Source organism: Kogia breviceps, chromosome 5 (assembly GCF_026419965.1).
Source record: "Kogia breviceps isolate mKogBre1 chromosome 5, mKogBre1 haplotype 1, whole genome shotgun sequence".
Classification (NCBI taxonomy): Eukaryota; Metazoa; Chordata; class Mammalia; order Artiodactyla; family Physeteridae; genus Kogia; species Kogia breviceps.
Genome location: NC_081314.1, coordinates 146,648,984 through 146,672,414, shown reverse-complemented (window position 1 = coordinate 146,672,414; position 23,431 = coordinate 146,648,984). Strand labels below are relative to the sequence as shown.

The 23,431-nt window shown below is 54.6% G+C and overlaps 1 protein-coding gene across 2 annotated transcripts in view; it reads right to left on the bottom strand.

Moving 5' to 3' along the window:
* The window catches only part of PDE9A (phosphodiesterase 9A), a 103,901-nt gene extending 80,811 nt beyond the window's left edge, over positions 1-23,090 (bottom strand). The window contains exon 1 of one of the 2 annotated variants that reach the window (XM_067035182.1): positions 22,854-23,090. In XM_067035182.1, the coding sequence (XP_066891283.1) occupies positions 22,854-22,922 (69 nt within the window). In that variant the 5' untranslated portion in view covers positions 22,923-23,090. The remainder of the gene's footprint in view (positions 1-22,853) is intronic. The other variant, XM_067035181.1, reaches the window with a different exon arrangement.
* Positions 23,091-23,431: the final 341 nt, after the last annotated feature.

Here is a 23,431-nt window from a genome sequence, read left to right as displayed (position 1 = left end):
GTTAACACAGCCTGAAGGGGTTAGTGCGCCACGGCTGGCCGGGAGGGAGCCCGGGAAAAAGTCTGGAGCTGCTGAAGAGACAGGAGACCTTTTCTTCCCTCTTTGCTTCCTGGGGCGCGAGGAGAGGGGAGTAAGCGCGCCGCTTAAAGGAGCTCCAGAGACGGGCGCGAGCCGCGGCTATCAGCGCGGACCCCAGAGACGGGCTTGAGACGCTAAGGCCGCTGCTGCCGCCACCAAGAAGCCTGTGTACGAGCACAGGTCACTCTCCACACCGCCCCTCCCAGGAGCCTGTGCAGCCCGCCACTGCCGGGGTCCCGGGATCCAGGGACAACTTCCCCGGAAGAACGCACGGCGCACCTTAGGCTGGTGCAACGTCACGCTGGCCTCTGCCGCCGCGGGCTCGCCCCGCATCCGTGCCCCTCCCTCCCCCCGGCCTGAGTGAGCCACAGCCCCCGAATCAGCGGCTCCTTTAACCCCGTCCTGTCTGAGCGAAGAGCAGACGCCCTCCAGCGACCTACATGCAGAGGCGGGGCCACATCCAAAGCTGAACCCCGGGAGCTGTGCCAACAAAGAAGAGAAAGGGAAACCTGTCCCAGCAGCCTCAGGAGCAGCGGATTAAATCTCCACAGTCAACTTGATGTACCTGCATCTGTGGAATACGTGAATAGACAACGAATCATCCCAAATTGAGGAGGTGGACTTTGGGAGCAATGATATATATATATATATTTTTCCTTTTTCTCTTTTTGTGTGTATGTGTATTCTTTGTGTGATTTTGTCTGTATAGCTTTGCTTTTACCATTTGTCCTACAGTTCTGTCTGTCGGTTTTTTTTTTTTCTTTAGTATAGTTTTTAGCACTTGTTATAATTGGTGGATTTGTTTTTTGGTTTCAATGCTCTCTTCCTTCTTTCTTTCTGTTTTTAATTACTTTAAAATTTTTAAAATTTTTACTAATTATTTTTTATTTTAATAACTTTATTTTATTTATTTTTTCTTTCTTTCTTCCTTTTTTTCTCCCTTTTCTTCTGAGACATGGGGCTGACAGGTTCTTGGTGCTCTGGCCGGGTATCAGGCCTGTGCCTCTGAGGTGGGATAGCTGAGTTCAGGATATTGGTCCACCAGAGACCTCCCGGCTCCACATAATATCAAATGGCAAAAGCTCTCCCAGAGATCTCCATCTCAACGCTAAGACCCAGCTCCACTCAACGACCAGCAAGCTACAGTGCTGGACACCCCATGCCAAACAACTTGCAAGACAGGAACACCACCCCACCCATTAGCAGAGAGGCTGCCTAAAATCATAATAAGGTCACAGACACCCCAAAACACACCATCAGCTGCAGCTCTGCCCACCAGAAAGCCAAGATCCAGCCTCATCCACCAGAACACAGGTACCAGTCCCCTCCACCAGGAAGCCCACACAACCCACTGAACCAACCTAACCCACTGGGGGCAGACACCAAACACAATAGGAACTACAAACCTGCAGCCTGGGAAAAGGAGACCCCAAACACAGTAAGTTAATAAGCAAAATGAGAAGACAGAAAAACACACAGCAGATGAAGGAGCAAGAGAAAACCAATCTGACCTAACAAATGAAGAGGAAATAGGCAGTCTACCTGAAAAAGAATTCAGAATAATGAGAGTAAAGATGATCCAAAATCTTGGAAATAGAATGGAGAAAATACAAGAAATGTTGAACAAGGAACTAGAAGAACTAGAGAGCAAAAAAACAATGATGAACAACACAATAAATGAAATTTAAAATTCTCCACAAGGAATCAATAGCAGAATAACTGAGGCAGAAGAATGGATAAGTGACCTGTAAGATAAAATAGTGGAAATAACTACTGCAGAGCAGAATAAAGGAAAAAAAATGAAAAGAATTGAGGACAGTCTCAGAGACCTCTGGGACAACATTAAATGCACCAACATTCGAATTATAGGGGTCCCAGAAGAAGAAGAGAAAAAGAAAGGGACTGAGAAAATATTTGAAGAGATTATAGTTGAAAACTTCCCTAATATGGGAAAGGAAATAGTTAATCAAGTCCAAGAAGCCCAGAAAGTCCCATACAGGATAAATCCAAGGAGAAGCATGCCAAGACACATATTAATCAAACTATCAAAAATTAAATACCAAGAAAAAATATTAAAAGCAGCAAGGGAAAACCAACAAATAACATACAAAGGAATCCCCATAAGGTTAACAGGTGATCTTTCAGCAGAAACTCTGCAAGCCAGAAGGGAGTGGCAGGGCATATTTAAGGTGATGAAAGGGAAAAACCTACAACCAAGATTACTCTACCCAGCAAGGATCTCATTCAGATTTGACAGAGACATTAAAACCTTTACAGACAAGCAAAAGCTAAGAGAATTCAGCACCACCAAATCAGCTTTACAACAAATGCTAAAAGAACTTCTCTAGGCAAGAAACACAAGAGAAGGAAAAGACCTATGATAACAAACCCCAAACAATTAAGAAAACAGTAATAGGAACATACATATCGAAAACTACCTTAAATGTAAATGGATTAAATGCTCCAACAAAAAGACATAGACTGGCTGAATGGATACAAAAGCAAGACCCATATATATGCTGTCTACAAGAGAACCACTTCAGACCTAGGGACACATACAGCCTGAAAGGGAGGGGATGGAAAAAGATATTCCATGCAAATGGAAATCAAAAGAAAGCTGGAGTAGCAATTCTCATATCCAACAAAATAGACTTTAAATAAAGACTATTACAGGAGACAAAGAAGGACACTACATAATGATCAAGGGATCAATCCAAGATGAAGATATAACAATTGTAAATATTTATGCACCCAACATAGGAGCACCTCAATACATAAGGCAAATGCTAACAGCCATGTAAGGGGAAATCGACAGTAACACAATCATAGTAGGGGACTTTAACACCCCACTTTCACCAATGGACAGATCATCCAAAATGAAAATGAAAATAAGGAAACACAAGCTTTAAATGATACATTAAACAAGATGGACTTCATTGATATTTATAGGACATTCCATCCCAAAACAACAGAATACACTTTCTTCTCAAGTGCTCATGGAACATTCTCCAGGATAGATCATTTCTTGGGCCACAAATCAAGCCTCAGTAAATTTAAGAAAATTGAAATTGTATCCAGTATCTTTTCCAACCACAATGCTATGAGACTAGATATCAATTACAGGAAAAGCTCTGTAAAAAATACAAACACATGGAGGCTAAACAATACACTACTTAATAACCAAGAGATCACTGAAGAAATCAAAGAGAAAATCAAAAAATACCTAGAAACAAATGACAATGAAAACATGACAACCCAAAACCTATGGGATGCAGGAAAAGTAGCTGTAAGAGGGAAGTTTATAGCAATACAATCCTACCTCAAGAAACAAGAAACATCTGAAATAAACGACCTAACCTTACAGCTAAAGCAATAGGAGAAAGAAGAACAAAAAACCCCCTAAGTTATCAGAAGGAAAGAAATCATAAAGCTCAGGTCAGAAATAAATGAAAAAGAAAGGAAGGAGACAATAGCAAGGATCAACAAAAGTAAAAGGTGGTTCTTTGAGAAGATGAACAAAATTGATAAACCATTAGCCAGACTCATCAAGAAAAAATAGGGAGAAGACTCAAACCAATAGAATTAGAAATGAAAAAGCAGAAGTAACCACTGACCTGCAGAAATACAAAGGATCATGAGAGATTACTACAAGCAACTCTATGCCAATAAAATTGACAGCCTGGAAAAAATGGACAAATTCTTAGAAATGCACAACCTTCTGAGACAGAACCAGGAAGAAACAGAAAATATAAACAGATCAATCACAAGCACTGAAACTGAAACTGTGATTAAAAATCTTCCAACAAACAAAAGCCCAGGACCAGATGGCTTCACAGGCGAATTCTATCAAACATTTAGAGAAGAGCTAACACCTATCCTTCTCAACCTCTTCCAAAAGATAGCAGAGGGAGGAACACTCCCAAACTCATTCTACGAGGCCACCATCACCCTGATACCAAAACCAGACAAAGACGTCACAAAGAAAGAAAACTACAGGCCAATATCACTGATGAACATAGTTGCAAAAATCCTCAACAAAATACTAGTAAACAGAATCCAACAGCACATTAAAAGGATCATACACCATGATCAAGTGGGGTTTATCCCAGGAATGCCAGGATTCTTCAGTAAACGCAAATCAATCAATGTGATACACCATATTAACAAACTGAAGGAGAAAAACGATATGATCATCTCAACAGATGCAGAAAAAGCTTTCAGCAAAATTCAACACCGATTTATGATAAAAACTCTCCAGAAAGTAGGCATAGAGGGAACTTACTTCAACATAATAAAAGCCATATATGACAAACCCACAGCCAACATTGTCCTCAATGGTGAAAAACTGAAACCATTTCCACTAAGATCAGGAACAAGACAAGGCTGCCCATTCTCACCACTATTAATCAACATAGTTTTGGAAGTTTCAGCCACAGCAATCAGAGAAAAAAAAAGAAATAAAAGGAATCCTAATCAGAAAAGAAGAAGTAAAGCTGTCACTGTTTGCAGATGGCATGATACTATACAAAGAGAATCCTAAAGATGCTACCATAAAACTACTAGAGCTAATCAATGAATCTGGTAAAGTTGCAGGATACAAAAGTAATGCACAGAAATCTCTTGCATTCCTCTACACTAATGATGAAAAATCTGAAAGAGAAATTAAGGAAACACTCCCATTTACCATTGCAACAAAAAGAATAAAATACCTAGGAATAAACCTACCTAAGGAGACAAAAGACCTGTATGCAGAAAACTATAAGACATGCTAGTACACACATGGTACTAGCACAAAAACAGAAATATAGGTCAATGGAACAGGACAGAAAGCCCAGAGATAAACCCACGCACATATGGTCACCTTATTTTTGATAAAGGAGGCAAGAATATACAATGGAGAAAAGACAGCCTCTTCAATAAGTGGTGCTGGGAAAACTGGACAGCTACATGTAAAAGAATGAAATTAGAACACTCTCTTACATCATACACAAAAATAAACTCAAAATGGATTAAAGACTTAAATGCAAGGCCAGACACTACCAAACTCTTAGAGGAGAACACAGGGAGAACACTCTATGACATAAATCACAGCAAGATCCTTTTTGACCCACCTCCTAGAGAAATGGAAATAAAAACAAACAAATGGGACCTAATGAAACTTAAAAGCTTTTGCACAGCAAAGGAAACCATAAACAAGACCAAAAGACAACCCTCAGAATGGGAGAAAATATTTGCAAATGAAGCAACTGACAAAGGATTAATCTGCAAAATTTACAAGCAGCTCATGCAGCCAATATCAAAAGAACAAACAACCCAATCCAAAAATGGGCAGAAGACCTAAACAGACATTTCTCCAGAGATTTACAGATTGCTAACAAACACATGAAAGAATGCTCAACATCACTAATCATTAGAGAAATACAAATCAAAACTGCAATGAGGTATCACCTCACACCGGTCAGAATGGCCATGATCAAAAATTCTACAAACAGTAAATGCTGGAGAGGGTGTGGAGAAAAGGGAACCCTCTTGCACTGTTGGTGGGAATGTAAATTGATACAGCCACTATGGAGAACAGTATGGAGGTTCCTTAAAAAACTAAAAATAGAACTATCATAACACCCAGCAATCCCACTACTGGGCATATACCCTGAGAAAACCATAATTCAAAAAGAGTATTAAAACACAGACCTACTAGAGCATGGACTTGAGGATACGGGGAGGGGGAAGGGTAAGCGGTGACGATGTGAGAGAGTGGCAGGGACATATACACACTACCAAATGTAAATTAGATAGCTAGTGGGAAGCTGCCGCATAGCACAGGGAGTTCACCTCTGTGCTTTGTGACCACCTAGAGGGGTGGGATAGGGAGGGTGGGAGGGAGGGTGATGCAAGAGGGAAGAGATATGGGAACATATGTATATGTATAACTGATTCACTTTGTTGTAAAGGAGAAACTAACACACTATTGTAAAACAGTTATACTCAAATAAAGATGTTAAAAAAAAAAAAAAAAGAGTCATGTACCACAATGTTCACTGCAGCTCTATTTACAATAGCCAGGACAGGGAAGCAACCTAAGTGTCCATCGACAGAGGAATGGAGAAAGAAGATGTGGCACACATGTACAACGGAATATTACTCAGCCATAAAAATAAACGAAATTGAGTTATTTGTAGTGAGGTGGATGGACCTAGAGTCTGTCATACAGAGTGAAGTAAGTCAGAAAGAGAAAAACAAATACCATATGCTCACGCATATATATGGAATCTAAAAAAAAAAAAGGTCCTGAAGATCCTAGGGGCAGGACAGGAATAAAGATGCAGACATAGAGAATGGACTTGAGGACACGGGGAGGGGGGGAGGGTAAGCTGGGATGAAGTGAGAGAGTGGCATGGACACATATACACTACCAAATGTAAAACAGATGATAGCTAGTGGGAAGCAGCCGCATAGCACAGGGAGATCAGCTGGGTGCTTTGTGACCACCTAGAAGGGTGGGATAGGGAGGGTGGAGGGAGACACAAGAGGGAGGGGATCTGGGGATATACGTATGCATAGAGCTGATTCACTTTGTTATACAGCAGAAACTAACACACCATTGAAAAGCAATTATACTCCAATAAAGGTGTTAAAAATAATAATGAAAACTACCATTTATTACTATGAGCCAGACGCATTACACACATTCTCTGGAAAAAAAAAAAGGAACTTTTGTATAATGGAAATGCTCCAACATCTGCAAAAGCAGAAGGCCTGGCGTAACGGGGCCTCACTCCCCACCTCGCAGCTTTCACAACTCTCAACGCGAGACCCATCCTGCTTTGTCTGTCCCCCGACTTCTCCCTCCACTGGGGTTATTGTAAAGCTCATTTTCGACATCGTATTATTTCATGCATGTACTTCAGTGTGGGTCTCTAAAATATAAGATCTCTTTCTTATGGTTTAAGATAGTCACAGTGCGATTATCACGTGGGAATAAAATTGACAGCAATCTCCCTTATCACTTCTCAGGTTGTCAGATATCTATCCTTGGGGCATGTTTAGAGGACAAAAGTAATATGTCTTCTTGGACCAATAAAATGGCAAGGAACGTAAAGGGATGAAACCAATGGCTAGAGAAAGACCAAGAAGAGGGACAGCAAACAAATGCACCATGTTGAGTCTTGTGTAGATCCTGACTTGAAAACAAGTGTGTGTGTGCGTGTGTGTGTGTGTGTGTGTGTGTGTGAGAGAGAGAGAGAGAGAGAGAGAGAGACACGGTCCCCTTTTCTTGCCATTTATTTGTCGAAGACCACGCATTTTCTTTGATCCTTAAAGCAAGCTTTAAAGGTGGGCACTGTTATTCCCATTTTGCAGGTATTAAGGTTCAGAGAGTGGAGGAGCTCATCCAGGTTCACACAGCCAGTGAGTGGGAATGAAAAGGAAGGGCGACTGCGAGTCCAGCAGCGGGTGAAGGTCAGGCCGAGGGAAGAGAGAGGAGCTGGTGGCTCGGTGCGATAAACGTCTGAGATGATGGAGATCAGGTGTGGCTGAAGCTGGTAATTATGGACACGCTCGGGGGGCAGCACACATGCAAAGCCTCCTGGAATTGGGGGAGGGTGAGTTTGGGACAAATGCAGAGAGAGGTCCCTAGAGACCAACTTCACTGCTCTTGCAGAGCTTGTGAGGCCGTGACGAACCGGCCGAGGAAAAGCCTCTGAACTGGGCTTCCAGGACCTGACTCTGTTCCTTCTCGAATACACCGTGTGCCCCAGGCAAGTCTCTCAACCTCAGAGTGGACAGGGCCAGCTTCTCGGTGCTGCGGGGCTCCCCCGGGCAGCTTCTGCCCTGAGCCCCAGATACTGGAATGACCACCCCACCCCATGGGTGGCTTTTCCTTCTCCCCCAGAGGCACATTCACCGCACAGAGCCTGGAGCCTGCCCTCCTGCTCAACGCCCAGCTTTGCTTCTCAAGGACTCTGGGCTGGTGGGCAAATTCCTTACCTTCTTCACCGCATACTTTCCTCACCTGCAATCTAGGGAAGAGGCACAGCCTCTATAGAGTGTGTCCCAAGATACCTGGGATGTGGTGAGCATGACCCAAATGTCAGCCGGGCAGGCACTAGCCCCATTTACAGATGTGGAAACTGAGGCCCAAGTTCATACAACCCGCACGTGGCACTGCTGGAAGCAAAGCCCAGTCTGCTGATTCCGGGGCCGCTGGATAAGCAGCCCAGGGGGTGGTGGGGTGCGGCGTGATGTGAGGCTGAGGTTCTGAAGCAAACCACAGCTTCCTGAGATTCATCTCTCCCTCACGCACCTTTTCTGGGGTCCAACACACAAGAGGCAGTCGAGGCAGCCTGTTAGGTGACAGGGTTTGAGAGGCACGTTTGCCTAGCGCAGCACGAGTTAATGCAATCAAAGTGAAGACCCAAATTTGGTGGGGGGAGCAGGGAGAGTCTAAGACCCTGCCTGTAACGTGTGCCTGGCGGCAGAGGAGGCAATGTGTCCAGGACACGCACGAAAACAAAGCAGGTGGGACACATCTGTGAAAGAGGGCCGACCTCCAGGGACACATCTGTGAAAGAGGGCCGACCTCCAGGGACACATCTGTGAAGGAGGGCCGACCTCCAGGGACACATCTGTGAAGGAGGGCCGACCTCCAGGGACACATCTGTGAAGGAGGGCCGACCTCCAGGGACACATCTGTGAAGGAGGGCCGACCTCCAGGGACACATCTGTGAAGGAGGGCCGACCTCCAGGGACACATCTGTGAAGGAGGGCCGACCTCCAGGGACACATCTGTGAAGGAGGGCCGACCTCCAGGGACACATCTGTGAAAGAGGGCCGACCTCCAGGGACACATCTGTGAAAGAGGGCCGACCTCCAGGGACACATCTGTGAAAGAGGGCCGACCCCAAGGGACACATCTGTAAAAGAGGGCCGACCTCAAGGGACACATCTGTGAAGGAGGGCCGACCTCCAGGGACACATCTGTGAAGGAGGGCCGACCTCCAGGGACACATCTGTGAAGGAGGGCCGACCTCCAGGGACACATCTGTGAAGGAGGGCCGACCTCCGGGGACACATCTGTGAAAGAGGGCCGACCTCCGGGGACACATCTGTGAAAGAGGGCCGACCTCCAGGGACACATCTGTGAAGGAGGGCCGACCTCCAGGGACACATCTGTGAAAGAGGGCCGACCTCAAGGGATGGGGAGGCCACCAGGCGCAGAGCCATCAGCCTGGAGGGGAAGGGGAGGTGTGATCATCTCGCTCCACCCTGCCCACAATTCTAGACCTCAATCCCGCTGGGCTTAGGGCGCAGTGACTCTGTGTGGAGAGCCCGCGGGGCTGAGGAAACGTGCTGTGAGCTGAGGCTAGAATGTGTGTACAGCCAAGTGGCTGAGAGCCCCGTGGGCCCTGAAGAATGCCCCGGCCCCCAAAGACACCCACACCCTAACCCCGGGAAGCCATGGATATCTTCTTACGGGGCAACGTCTCCGCAGGTGCGGTCAGCTTAGGGCCCTGAGATTATGCCAGATTATTCCGGCGGGCCTAGATGAAATCACAGAATCACAGGGAGGCAGAAGGAGAGCCGACAACACACGGAGGAGAAAGTGATGTGAAGCCGGGGCACAGAGACTGGAAGGTGCTGGCCCGGAGGACTCGAGGGATGAGGCTGCAAGCCAAGCTATGCCGGCAGCCGCAGAAGGCCGAAGGGGCGGGGGCGGAGGCTCCCCCAGGGCCTCTGCCAACGCCTTGATTCTGACCCCCGTCGCACTGATTTAGAACTTTGGGCCTCCGGAACAGTGAAAGAATACATTTCTGTTGCTTTCGGTCATGCTGTCCACGGCGATTTGTTACAGCAGTCCCAGGGAGCTAACAAGCCCTTGGCCTCCATTCTGAGAAGGCTGGAGTCTTTTACTGGAGGTGATGGGAGTCCTTGAAGCTGCGTGAGCCATGCAGTGTCTGTAGGACTGGGACCAAACTGCAGGACGGGGCCAGGGAAGCACGGGTCGGAGGGCGGAGACACTGGAGGCTCGGGAGCGGGTCAAAGGCTGTGATTCGGCCCCTACGAGCTGCTGTGGGCCTGGGGGGCGGTGAGGCCGGGCGGCTGGAGGGGAACAGCCCGGGAACTGTCCAGTCGTGGGAACTGTCCTGGACGTGAGCTTGTCCAGCGGCAGGACGCGGCCAGCCAGACTCTGTAAAGCCCCACTCGCTCAGGCTCTGGGCTGCCCGGAGGCTCAGCGGGATTTCGGGGCCCATTTTCCAGCTCGAGTCTGCGGCAGCCTCCACCCTGAACCCATCTGTCATGGCTGATGCTCTCACCGCTCTTGTCACCTTTCGGGGTTGCTTTGCTTCTGTCTTTCCTCGCTTCTAGTGTCTGAGGTCAAGCTCCATTGTCATAAATCATGGATCACGGGGGACTGAAATCGCACAAAGCCAGGAGCCGGAAGAACAAGAAATGTGCTGAGGCGGAGCTCGACTCGGAGGGCTGCTCGACGCTCGGATGTGGCTGGGGGCGTGTCTGCTTCAAGTGCGCTTTACTTGTTGAGATCCAACCCCAGCAAGAGGCAGCCCGCGGTCCACGACCCTTGTCTTTCCCCTTGATGGGCCCTCGTCCTGCTCCCCTGCCTGCATCGCCCGGGCCTGTCTCGGCTCTGCTGCACCAGGACTCCGATGTGGTCCCGGGAGACCCACCCTGTGGTCAGGGCTCCTGGGTGCCCCGGGTGGGAGGGGGCGGGAGAGAGAGGACCTGGGGCCGAAGCCCCTCGGGGACCGCCGTGGGGAGCCTCCCCCCAACACGCAGTCCCTCTGGCCCTGTTTCAAGACAGAAGGTGAGTGTGGCGGGGGGAGGGGGGGGGAAGGGCGAAGACGAGATGCGTTAGAGACCGCGGGAAGGTGAGACCCGGGAGGCGGGAGGCGGGAGGCGGGAAGGGCCCCTCCCTCCAGCTCAGGCCAGAGAGCTCGGCCGGCCTGCGAAGCAAGCGTCCACGCCCCAGTGTCAGCCCCAGTGGGAATGAACCGGGAATCCGAGGGGTCTAGGGAAGCTGCGCCTTTCAGCCCTTTCCAGAGCACATCAAGGCTTTCGGGGGAGGGCTGTCTCTGGAGAAAGTCTTTAAAGAGGTTAGTGGAGTTAAAATGAGGCAATTGTATGAGTTTTCTGGGGCTACCGTAACAAAGTGCCACAAACAGGCAGCTTAAAACCACAGAAGTTGGGCTTCCCTGGTGGCGCAGCGGTTGAGAGTCCGCCTGCCGATGCGTGGGGACGCGTTCGTGCCCCGGTCCGGGAAGATCCCACGTGCCGCGGAGCGGCTGGGCCCGTGAGCCGTGGCCGCTGAGCCTGCGCGTCCGGAGCCTGTGCCCCGCAATGGGAGAGGCCACAACAGTGAGAGGCCCGCAGGTCGGGAGTCTGCAGTCAAGGTGATGGCGGGTTTGGGTTCTTCTGAGGGCTCTCAGGGAGCATCCGTCCTAGTCTCTCTCAAGCTCTGGTGGCGGCCAGCAACCCCTGGGGCTCCCTGGCTTGTGGACACATGACACCAGTCTCCACCTCCACCTTCTGTCCTCTGTACGTGCACATTTATTTCCCTCTTCTTAAAGGACACAGTCACGTGGGATAAAGCCCCCTCCTCAACCAGCGTGACCTCATCTCAACTTGGTTACATCTGCAAAGACCCTATTTCCAAACACGGTCCCATTCACAGGTACTGGGGGTTAGGACGTGGGCATATCTTTTGGGAGGGACACAATTCACCCCAAACAGTGGGGACCCACGGGAACAAAGACAGGACGAGGCGACACGCAGGCAGGCGGGAACCTGCCAGAGGCACCTGGGGCCGTCACGCGGGCCCCCTGGCGAACAGTGGCGTGTGCACCGAGATGGGGGCTGGGGGAGAAAGGCCAGGGAGCTGAGCTGGCCGTGGGGCGCGGGGGTGCCCAGAGGCTTCCACCTGCAGTGGGGCGGCCTTCCTTCCCACCTCCGTCGCCTCCTGTATTTCCCTTTCTTTTTATTGCTTGAAATTTCATTAGAAAAATTGAGCAGTTTTCCTGCCAGAAAAGAAATGTCTCTGGGCACGGGTGACGCTGGGGGCCGTGAGCGGGTCCAAGCCCCACCGTCCTGCGTCTTATGCCGTGAGCGGGTCCAAGCCCCACCGTCCTGCGTCTTATCCAGGCAGAGGCCGGCGTCCACACCGGGAGAACAACCCCACGGGCATCCTCTACGGCTGCTACAAGTGCCTCCAAAGATCGGGGTTTCTGCTCAGTGCGGCTGCACTTTCGGGGGTGCTCGTCCCCGATGTAACGTCAGCCGGACACAGTGTCTCCTGGGCCACGCCGAGATGCCCGCTGTCCCACATCGCGCGGCGCCCGTGCCACCCAGCGTGTGCAGGCCGTGTCACCCGTGCAGCCTCTGCACCGAACCGAACAATTCCTCTGGGGCTCACTAGTTTTAGTTTGATGCCAGGGGCTCACAGCGGTTGGCCAAAAGCCACTAAACCCTGGCTTTTTCTTCCAGAGGCCAAGCCCGGCACTTCCAAGGGGGGGTGGGAGCTGGAGGCTTCGAGGGGGCCCCGTGGTGTCTGGACCCAACCTGTGTCCGCTGGGGGCCGCCTGAGCTGTCCCTCTGGAGCGTGTGGGGAGGGGTCACCACAGGGCCGCAGAACGAGTCAGAAACCCCAGACGTAGAGGGGGCCCCGCTGCTCCAGCACCAGTGCCCAAGAGGCCCGGGGTCCCCCATCCCTGGAGAGGCCCTGGGCTTCAGGGAAAGGCCTGGGAGGGGAGATGCCGTGCACAGGACGAGTCGGAAAAAATAGGGTGCAGGGCTTGGCACGCCGTCACGTTCTGGGGGGGCGATATGGGGTGCAGGGAGAGGGGAGCGGGTGGAACGAGGTCTGGACGTGTCTACGGTTCAGAATATCGGCCACGTCCGCTGCTGCACGCAGCCCGCACCCTCCAGGCTCACTCACGGGAGCCCTGAGAATCGGGCCCTGATGGTCAGGCTTTTCATCTTAGGTGCCCAGGACAGGCAGCCGAGCCTGACCCTGAGAAGGGCCGCCCTCGCGCCCCGCCCACCCACCTCATCACCCTCCGGCCTGCTGTTCCCCCGTCACCCAGGCCTCACCTGCACGGGAGTGTCCTCTCCTTCCCTTAGGCTGTCACCCATCTCATCCACCTTTTCTGCCTGGTGCCAGCAGCACTGCTTCAAGAAATACTCCCGGAGAAAACTCACTGCTCCTACGTATGCCCCTTCATAACTCTGCCACAGGAAGTGCCTCTCCGACCCTCACCCCTTGGAATATTCTGGGCCGTCTTTGCCGGGAGGGCACAGGTGCCGTCTCCCATCTCTGCTCGTTGGGGCTCAGCCTTCAAAACACCCCCCGCAAAATGGGTCTCAGATACACGCGGGACCACGGCCGCACATCCTGTTGGCTCCAGGGGCCACATCTGAAGCCGTCTCTGAGTCACGTGTTCCACTGCTTCTTGTGTTTGCTCCTTTTCTGTTATTAATAGTGACGGTTAAGACATCTGAGGCTTACATAAGAAGCTTCACTGAGAGATCTCAGAGTATGTGTGACCATGAATTTTGAGCCTTTAAGCACTGCCCACATCTTGACTTTTCCCCCTGGGGAGCTTACATAACACAACTCTGAGCGCAAGCATTTTGGGGGCTGCTCCCCGAAGCGCCCTGGAACTGGTGCGCGTGGCGGGCGGGCCCCGGACGAGCCGCCGGCCACGCCCGGCGCTTCCGCCGACAGCCTTTACGTAACAAGGAACGACGCTCTGGGTTAGCTGTGCTTTTTGCAAATGGGAACTGCAGGTGGAGAGATTATTGAAGATCTCTAGTTGATCATGTCAAATGCACTGCCTCTTTTTCCGTTATTTGTAAGGCTATAAATGTAAAAACAAAAAAAAAATCCCCAAGGCAGAAGCTGTGGGGATAAAGCCAGCCTGAATCACTGGGCCTGCTAACCGTTCTGCTTACACAATGAATCAGTGCACCTTGCAGCTGGCCTCGGGGATGCCTGACCCCACCTGGACAGCACCCTGGCTCCCGGAAGCCTGCAGCTGGGCGGTGGTGACCGCAGGGCGGTGGCCGCTTTTCCTCGCGGCCGTGTTCCCTCTCGGCTAAACCGAGGAGGGTCTGCCTGTGACAGATGGCCCAGGGCCGAGCAGCTCTCCCAGGCTGCACGTGGAGGCTGGGAGAGCGCAGCCAGCATCCAAGGGACAGAGACAGCAGCATGCTCCCAGGGCCACAGGGGACGGCGATCAGCCGGGCACTCTCCAAACACCGCTCGTTCCCAAGGCAAGGCTGATTTCGCCTGTAAAATTATCGTTAAGTGCTTGTGGGTACCGCTACCATCCCCTCCAGCAAAACAAACGGACCAGAAGCCTGGAAACCCTAATGCAGCTGGAGAGCACGCGGGCATGCAGCTGCCCCACGTCACTCTCCGGGCCGGTGGTCCCAGCGCATCCAAGCTGAGAGCCTGCACTGGGCGGTCACGTCCCCCTCCCCTGCCCTCCCTCCTTACCGCAGTCCTGATGGAGCGCCACCTCCGAAACAGCCGGAGGAGAAATGAAAGGCATTTGCGGTCTTTTCTTTGCTGGGAAGAGGTTTGGGGGCCGACCTGGGGAACCCAGTCACCGGGTATCACAGAGCTGGATACACCCGAGGGGCTGGGCCGGCCCCCTCATTCCGCAGAGCACTCCTGGACACACGGTCCTGTGCCTGGAACCATGGCAGGACACACAGGGCCACACGTCTCGGGAAGGTTCCCCCAGCCAGGCACGGAGATCCGGCGGCTTGAATCCATGACACGCATAAATAACAAACAAACGAGTAAAAATAACAGGACCTTCCTAAGCATACACCACATGCCACCCCATTTCAGCAGCACACACGCTTGAATTTAATCACAGCGGCCCTGTGAGGTGGACGCCGGCTTCCTCCCACTTCACAGACGGAGACACCGAGGCATGTAACTTGCCCGCACGCTCCCAGGTGCAAACGCAGACAAACCCGCCCCAGAACCGGTGCTCTCGGCCGTGATGTCATGTTGCTGGTAAACGGACTGAGTGTAATTGAATCTGAAAAGCATCTGTCTTCCCTGAACAGTTGACTCCTGTCCCCGCCTGTAACATGTCACTTCGTAGACCACACCACACACAACTGCCCTAGATAAACTCGACCAGGACCGGGAAATGGGGGAGGGCTTTGGAAATGCAAAGTTTTCCAGAAGACACAATAATTCACTGTTGCAACAGACCTACGCTTTGCAAACTGAGGTGATAAGAGTAGAAAGGACTCAGGTTTAAAAGATAGCAGGCAAATTCATGGATGAATAAATGGAATGGGGTCCATCCACACAATGCAATCGGATTCAGCCTTAAAGAGGAAGGGCTTTCTGACACCTGCTACAACAAGGATGAACCTTGAGGACATTGGGCTCAGCGGAATAAGCCAGTCGCAAAAAGACAAATCCCGTATGATCCCACCTACAGAAGGTCCCTCGAGGACTCAGACTCACAGAGACAGAAAGTAGAGCGGTGGTTGCCGGGCAGCTGGGGAGGGGGGACGGGGAGTCCGTGTTTAGTGGGGACAGAGTTTCAGTTGGGAAAATGAGAAAGTTCTGGAGATGGATGGTGGCGACGGCTGCACAACAAGGTGAATGTATTCATGTCACTAACTGTACACTGAAAATGGCGAAGACGGTCAAGTTTTATGCCATGTGTATTTTACTACGATTTTTAAAAATTGAAAGAAATGTAAGGCAGGGTGCATCTAAAGCCGACTGAACGCAACGTTCTGGCTCTTCTTTAATTGTGTCAAGACCGAGTTCTCAGAGGTGCTGTGAGTTTCTGTCCAGGCAGAAGTCCCTATCGGGTGATCAGCTTTGGAAACTGAGAAGCACATGTGGTACCTGGTGGGGGTGATCGGGGGGGCGCGCAGGGAGGCAGGGCTGCGGCCAAGGCAAATGACCACACCATTGACCGCAGAGGTTATGTTTTTGAGATCGAAAACGTTTGGTGCCATTTCCCAGGCACCCGAATGCACCGTACAGTGACCCACAGCACGGCTGTAAGCCTGGTGCCCAGGGAGAGACGGGTGCATCTTTATACTCCCACAGCTGGATCTTCAAGCGTGCACTGCCTCAGAATACTTTCTTCTCAAAAAGGGTCAGAACCCTGGAAATGCAACCACCTAACCACAAAAGTGGGAGGAATTAGCCCGATGAGCTGAGTGAGAGGGCTATGGCTCCATCTCAACGGCTTTCGAGCTGGGCGCCTGACACGCCGCCTGCACCGGCCGTTAAGCCATCCTCCAGGCTGGAGCCCATCCTCTGCCACACCTGGGCGGCGGCTGCCGGGGCCCCCCTCCCATCTCGTGGCCTGTCCGGCCGAAGGGGAGGGGATGGGAGCACAGAGGAATCCTTCACCGGGGCAGGGCTGGGCTGCAGCTGTCTTGACATGGACACCTGAGGTCCCTCTGTGTCCTGTGGGGACCCTCTCAGCCCTTCTTGCCAAAGCCCTCCCCCAGTCCCCAGGAGTGCAGGCTGCTGCCACCTGCAAACCGCAAACCCAGGACAGGGGAGTGGGGCCCCAGCCTGCAGTGACCCAAGGCTACCTGTCCGCCCAGCCCCCACTGCCCACTGCCGGGCCCATGTCGGGGTCCCCGTGGCTGGTACAGGGCTCAGCATCCCGGCTGAGCGTGCAAATGAGGGTTCCCAGAAGCTGTCTGACGGGGCGCCCTGCCCTTGCTTTTCTTCCCTGACACTCAGAGCCGTACTCTGCACGTTTCTGAGGCCAAGCAGCCGCTCAGCCCACAAGGGCTCTGGTGAGGCCACTGGCCCTCTCGCTCAGGGCAAGAGATTCGCCTCTGCCGGGTCAGAGAGGGAGGTGCCCTGGGCAGTGGCCCGGGGTCTCGGGGCCTTGGCACTGCCCCCCTCTTTGTGGCTGTCTGTCACAGAGGGCTGGCTCACAGATATGACACCGGGGACACCAAGGCACTGCCAAGGCTTCTTCTAGAGTCTCCGAGTGGACAGGGTGGGGGGGGGACAGGACGTGCTTCCTGAGCCCCCCGGGTGGCCAGCTCCGCCCTGGGCTCTGTACGAGTGCTACTCAGCGCCGTCCGCATCACCCCGTGGGCGGCGTCAGCACTGCACCCGCCTCACCGAGGAGAAGGTGACCTTTCCGTGGCAGAGCCGGGCACTGAGAGGCTGTCTGTCCAGCACCACGGCCTCTGCCCCTCCACGTGACCGCCGAGAGCAGCTCCGGCCCCCCTGCACTTAGCCGCCAAGGTCTCCATGTCACTATCCATCAACCCTGACGACATTAGTGAGGTTCGGGCCTCCAGCCAACCCCGTGCTGGGGCGTCCGGATGTCAGAAAGTGTCTGGTTTAAGAGGTTTTCCCACCGTAGCTAGTGGGAAGGAGGGAGTCCAGCAGCCTCCTGAGTTCTCCACGACCTCGGGCCAAAATCTGAGAGACTAAGTTTCCAAGAGATCCTATTTGGAAGCACCTGATACGGCATCTCAGGAGTCAGGCTGGCTGACTTCAGTGGCTGAGCTACTTGTTGAAAAAGAGACTGAAAATGGAGACATCAGTGTTCACAGCCCAGCTCTGGTGCAGCTGCAGACAGAGGGTCATCACAGGCGAGGGGCTGGGTCCTCTCCCCATCACGACCAGCCCTATCCCTCCATTTGCACCGGACTCCCTGAAAGGGTATGCAATGACCCCCTCTCTCCAACTTCCCTTGGTTGCAGTTAGCTTGTTACCATTGCAATATCTTTTTAAAGCTCTTACATTATGACCATTAAGAGGAGGATAAACGACTTTGCTGGGACTGTGGAGGGTGACCAAGGGGAGTCGCTGTCCACCGGGCAGTGATGTGGAGAGAGGACAGCAGTGCAGAAGCCCAGAGGACTCGCCGGGGCTGCCTGGCCGGGGAGAGCATCCCTGTGCAAACGGGCATAGACCCTTCCGGTCGGCAGGACAGGGACGTTCTGAGTGCGGGGCAAAGCAGGGGCGCACGTCTGAGGGCAAACGGGAATCCTCACTAGGCTTCGCCAGGCAGCCAGCCAGACATTCCAGGAGGGGAAAGACATTCCATGAGCCAGGGAGGGACTCCAGGCCCCGCCACGCGGACCGCGCTGGACCAGACGGGGGCAGGTGCACCCTGCAACGAACAGGCTGAAGATGAGCAGCCAGCTTGAAGCGCTGGCTCGTGTCTGTGCCAGAGGCAGCGGAGGCTGCCGTCCTCGGAGCGAGCAGAGCCAGAGCAGAGCAGGGGGGGAGCACAGGGACACTGCGGCAGACCGGGCAGAGCCGGGGCTCCCAGCCTGAGCCCCGGGGGAACCTCTGGGGAGGGGATGGCAGGCCCGCCCCGCAGCTCCAGGGGGGCTGAACGCCGGCTTCATGGCCTGGGGTCCCACGTGTCAACGGGGCCAGGCTGGGGGGAGGGCAGCGGGGTGGAGAGAAGGCCCGGCAGACGGGGGCTCAGCCCCAGCGGGGAAGGGGGCACAGCCACAGGGCGGGGAGAACCCACCACAACGAGGCGTTGGGAACTGGGAACAGCCCTCTGCTGACATGTTAACAACTTTCCAATGTTCTAACTGCCCTTCCTTTTGGACTTTTCTCATTTGTTCCATTATTTTAGAGCAGAAACAACTCAGCAGAACTCAAGTGGCTGATCGCCCATTACGACCTGAGTTCCAGCGGCGGAGCGAGGCAGGAACAAGGACGTGGCAGCTCAGAGAGGCCGAGGGTGGTCCCACGACAAGGGGCTCGCCCCCAGGGGGCCGCTGGGCCAGGGCCAGCACCAACAGGCGGTCCCTTTAATGGCGCTGATCACGGCCTCCAGGATGGTCAGTCTTGCCCAGATGAGGTCTCTCACCAAACCCAAGCCCAAGGCCAGGTCCGGGGGTCCCACAAAGGCCTCACTGCCTCATTCAGGAGGTGGCAAACCCACGCCCGGACGTGCCACCAGGCAGGACCCCTCAAGCTCCCTGACGCCAAGGGCATCGTCCCGTCATGCCCCGGGCAAGCCAGCCGAGCTCATCCTTCCTCTGACACGGGTGGGAGAAAGGGGCACGTTCTGAAGTCGGGGGAGCCGCGGAGAGAAACAGCAAAAGCCCTCTGGGTAGGGACCGGACGCGTCAGCTCCTAGAGCAGGGTCCGCGGAGCTGCGGTTCCGGCTCTCCGGGCCTGGGGGCTCCCACTCCCTCTTCCTCCATCTGGGGCTGCGAGGTGCCAGGTCCCACCTGCCCCCCTGGCAGGTGGAGGAGCAGGCGATGGGACAGGCGTGCAGAGGGGTTGCTGGCCGCGAGAGGCCGCAGCCCCGGCCACCCGGCAGTTCCCGGCCTGGGTCCCCCTGAGGCCACCCGGTCTGCGAGAAGCGCTCCTTCCCCACAATGCAAGTCTTCTCTGAGGAAGGAAGCCTCTTCCTCGGGCCCCATGTATGGCCGGCATCACAGCCCCTTCCCCCCCGCCGAATCCCGCTGTGTCCTGCCCGTCACCAGGCACCCTGCAACAGTGGCAGTTTCCTACCTGTCCCTCCCGGGGGAAGCAGGGGGCAGAGGGGCCATGGCTCGGGGGGACTCACCAAGTGTCACGAATGTTCCATTCACACTGGATCCCAGCTCTCAGCACATAGCAGCTGCTCAGTGAACTCGTTTGGATAACTAAGCTATTTGCCCTGTCTGCTTTGATTCCTACAAAACGCAGCACGACTAGCGTCCCCACGTGACCGTGGAGAAATCCACGGCAGAGAGAGGTTGGGTGACTAACCCGAGGCCGTGGGGATGGTAGGGGAGGTGCTTAGGACAGGACCGCCGTCTGGCTCCTGGCATGGCTCCCGGCCACCTCGGATGCTGCTTCTGTGTAGACCCAGACCCGGGAAGATAAGCCATGCCTGCCCTCTGAGCCTCCCCTGCACAGCCTCTGCAGGAGAAGCCTGCGGATGGAACACGGATCCCTCAAGTGGACCCCAGATCCCCGTGGCGGCCTCCCACTGGATACCTGAGCAGGTGAAGTGACCGTGTGTGCTGGAGTCTCCTTCACACCAAGGAAGCAGTGAACCAGCCTCCCGAGGGCCGCCACGGGTCCTCTAAGAACCTGGAACACCTACGGTACACCTAGGGTACGCCCTCAGACGGCGACGCTGGCCGGCTCGCCCTACAGGCAACGTTACGTCTGCACCCCAAGCTTTGCTGGAGCAGACACCATCTGCAGAAGCCACTGTTCTGACTGTTATCTTCTTCCCCATTGGGGCCCTCTCCGGGGGGGAGCGTGGAAGGACCAGGAGCCGGGGAACCGGACGGACAGGGCACAGAAACAACGGGGGAGCCGCAGGAGGGACGAAGGGGCGGACAGAAGAGCGCGCGCGCCAGAGGCGGTGCCTGCCTCATCCCCGGACGCCGACTCCGCGGGGCCCTCCCCTCAAGAGCGACCTTTGCCGGAAAGGAGATGGGATGGGGATAAAAGGGAGAGAGAACACGACTGCATGCCGGGAACCTGAGGGATTCATCCAGTGCCTGGGACTTTAAGAAAAGAAGCCGCAGCCGCTGGAAGCATTGCTGCAGGCGCTCTCAACCCAGGACTCAAGTCCCAACAGTGCTGCTGGGCGTCCAGCGCGAGGTGAGCGCGGGGTTATGACTTTCTGGCGCACGCCTGGAAGCCCGAATGATCCGGCTCTCCCCCAGGGCTAAAGGTGCAGCCAGGAGCCCCCAGCAGGACCCGCAACAAAGGCAGAGGGCGCAGAGCAAGGTCAAGAAGCAGTGACAAAGATGGCCGAGGTCTGAGGAGCACGGTCTGTCTCCCCGCTTCTGTATTAGTTAAAGGGCGTGGACGAAACAGAGAGAGCGGCGTCACACCCGCTGTGTTCCGGAGCGCTCCGGGCGCTCTGTCTACACAGCCTCCCTCACTGTGCACGACAGTCTATGCAGCAGACGTTTTTGTGCCACTTTACCGACCAGGAGGCCAGCTCAGAGGAGCCAAGGGTTAGATGCCCAGGATCACAGAAAGTGGTGGAACCAGCACTCAACGTCAGATCTGGCACCCCCTGAGCGCAGGTGCCCGCGGTCTCCCAGGGCCACCTGCAGGGCTGCTCTCGTGGAGGTCACCCAAACCTCGAGCATCTCAGCCGCAAAATGCCCACAGTGACAGCTGAGCTGAGCCCGCCACTCTACCTTCACCTCCCTCCAGACCCTCTCTTCCACTTTTCACCCACATCCCACTGAATTTCTCTAGGAAACCTTTGGGAAGTTCTTGGGAAGGAACTGTCACTTCTGATGGTGACAGCATCTCATCTCACCTCTTTCCAAAGATAAAAAGGGCCAATCTTTGATAATTCTCCTCTGCTGGGGTAGAAAAAGCATGTGTGCTTGTGTACATGTGTGCCTGTGTGTGTGCATGTGTGTGTGTGTGCTTGTGTGTTTACATGTGGTGTGTGCACATATTTTAATGTGCATGCTGTGTGTGAATGCGTGTCCCCAGGTGTGTGCATGCTTGTGCATGTGTGTCCATGCTGGAGCAGGGAAGTACTCAGCGGAGGGCCCTTTCTTCCTTTGGGGAGGCTGTTAAATTCCTGGTGCAGTCACAGGTGCCCAGCCCTGGAAGTCAGGGGACCTGGGGGGAGTCCTGCATCAGGTCACCAGCTGCCCTGTGCTGATGAAATACGAGGGGTGGACCACCTGCCCTTGTTTCAGCTGCTTCCTGTTCCCCGTTATACGGTTCCAATGAAGTGGGCTACAGTGGGAGAAGGGGAGCCCATACTTCTCCTTTCCTGGGATCAAGCAGGGGATGGGCTGAGAGCGAGGCAGCTGGCAGAGGCTTGTGTGAGAACCGGAGACACCCGAGCCCCCGAGGCTACTCCGTGCCTGGCTGGGGCATCTCCCCCTGCTTCCCGGCTCTGCGTGCGCCACCTTGAGAAGAGCAAAGTGAGCCTCAGCAGCTGCAGGGCTTCCCCGAAACATCCAGCTGAGATCTGGGAGCGCTTCCCTCACTGCGGCCTTCCCTGTCCCCCGCGCCTACAGGACCTTAGGGGGAGCTTAGAGAAGCCCGCTCCAAGCCAGCTTTCTTATTGTCCCTCTCTGCCAGTGAGAAGCAGGAGATGCTCTGAATGTAAAGCTGGTCCAGAAGGTCACCCAGTCTCTCTGCAGGCCCAGGAGGTACAGCAGCCCCGGGGTCACCCCCTGGCGGTCAGAGCCGACCACCTGCTGAGATGGGTAACTGAAGGAGGTGGGCGGATGAGCCGCCCCCGCTGAGCCAGCCTCTACCAACACCCCACGCCCAACCCGCTCCCTGCTGGCCGGGAAGCAGTGCCCGGTCCCCACAGGGGCTGCGAGCTCCGGGCACCCGCCCTGTCTGAGGACTCTGCCCGGCAGGTCTGCCCACCGGCTCCCCGGGTGAGTGTTCCACCGGAAGTAAAAGGCTTAACGGACCAGCCTCTGAACGGAGGAACTCAGCCTAATCAGATCTGTTACAAAGAAAGCTCTGCCCACGAAATGGAAAAAATACCCCCTTGCAGTCGCGCCTTTCCACGGGGCCGCGCGTGGAGACACCTGCCCCGCAGGGCCCCACCAACCCCCGGCCCGAGTTGTCGAGGGCCGCAGCAGACTCCACTGATGCCGGTTCGCTGGACCGCCGTCCCCTCCCCCGCCGGCGCCCCCTGGCCGGCCCCCCACCCGCCTCCGGGACCCGCGCTGGCACCGGGGAGGGGCCGCCGCCGGGCTGGCACCGCAGGGGGCGCGCCGGGAGGGCGCCCGCGCCGGGCTGGGAAGCCTGGGGAGGGGGCTACCTTCTGAATGCGTCCATCGATGTCCAAATAGATGGCCTTGGGCCGGTAGCTGGAGGAGCCCGTTCCCATCTTGACGAGCGCTGCACTTGGACTTTTTACTGTACTTTCTCGACGCCAGCCGCCGCGGGGAGGGCGGGCAGTGGGAGGAGGGGGCGGGGGGCGGGAGGACGCGGAGACCAGCCAACCAGCGCGCCGCCGCGGCCCGTGCCGCAGGCTCGGCCCCTCCTCTCCCCGCCCCTCCTCCTCTCCCCACGCCGCCTTCCTCCCTCCTTCCCCTCCCCTCCGCGTTTCTCCTCTCCCCCTTATCTTCACTCCCTTCTCTTCCCCTCCCACATTAAGGCACACCCTCTCATCTTCCCTTTGAGTCCAGCCGCCCTGGGGACAGGGCCAAGAGGGCAGCCTGTCTCCAAGTGCCCTCTGGACAGGTGCTCATAGCGAGTGACCCCCTCTGGCTGCAGGGCTGGTCACCTCCCCCTGTGACCAGAATCCCACAGCGACCCCCTCTGGCTTCAGGGGGCTGGTCACCTCCCGCTGTGACCAGAATCCCACAGCGACCCCCTCTGGCTGCAGGGGGCTGG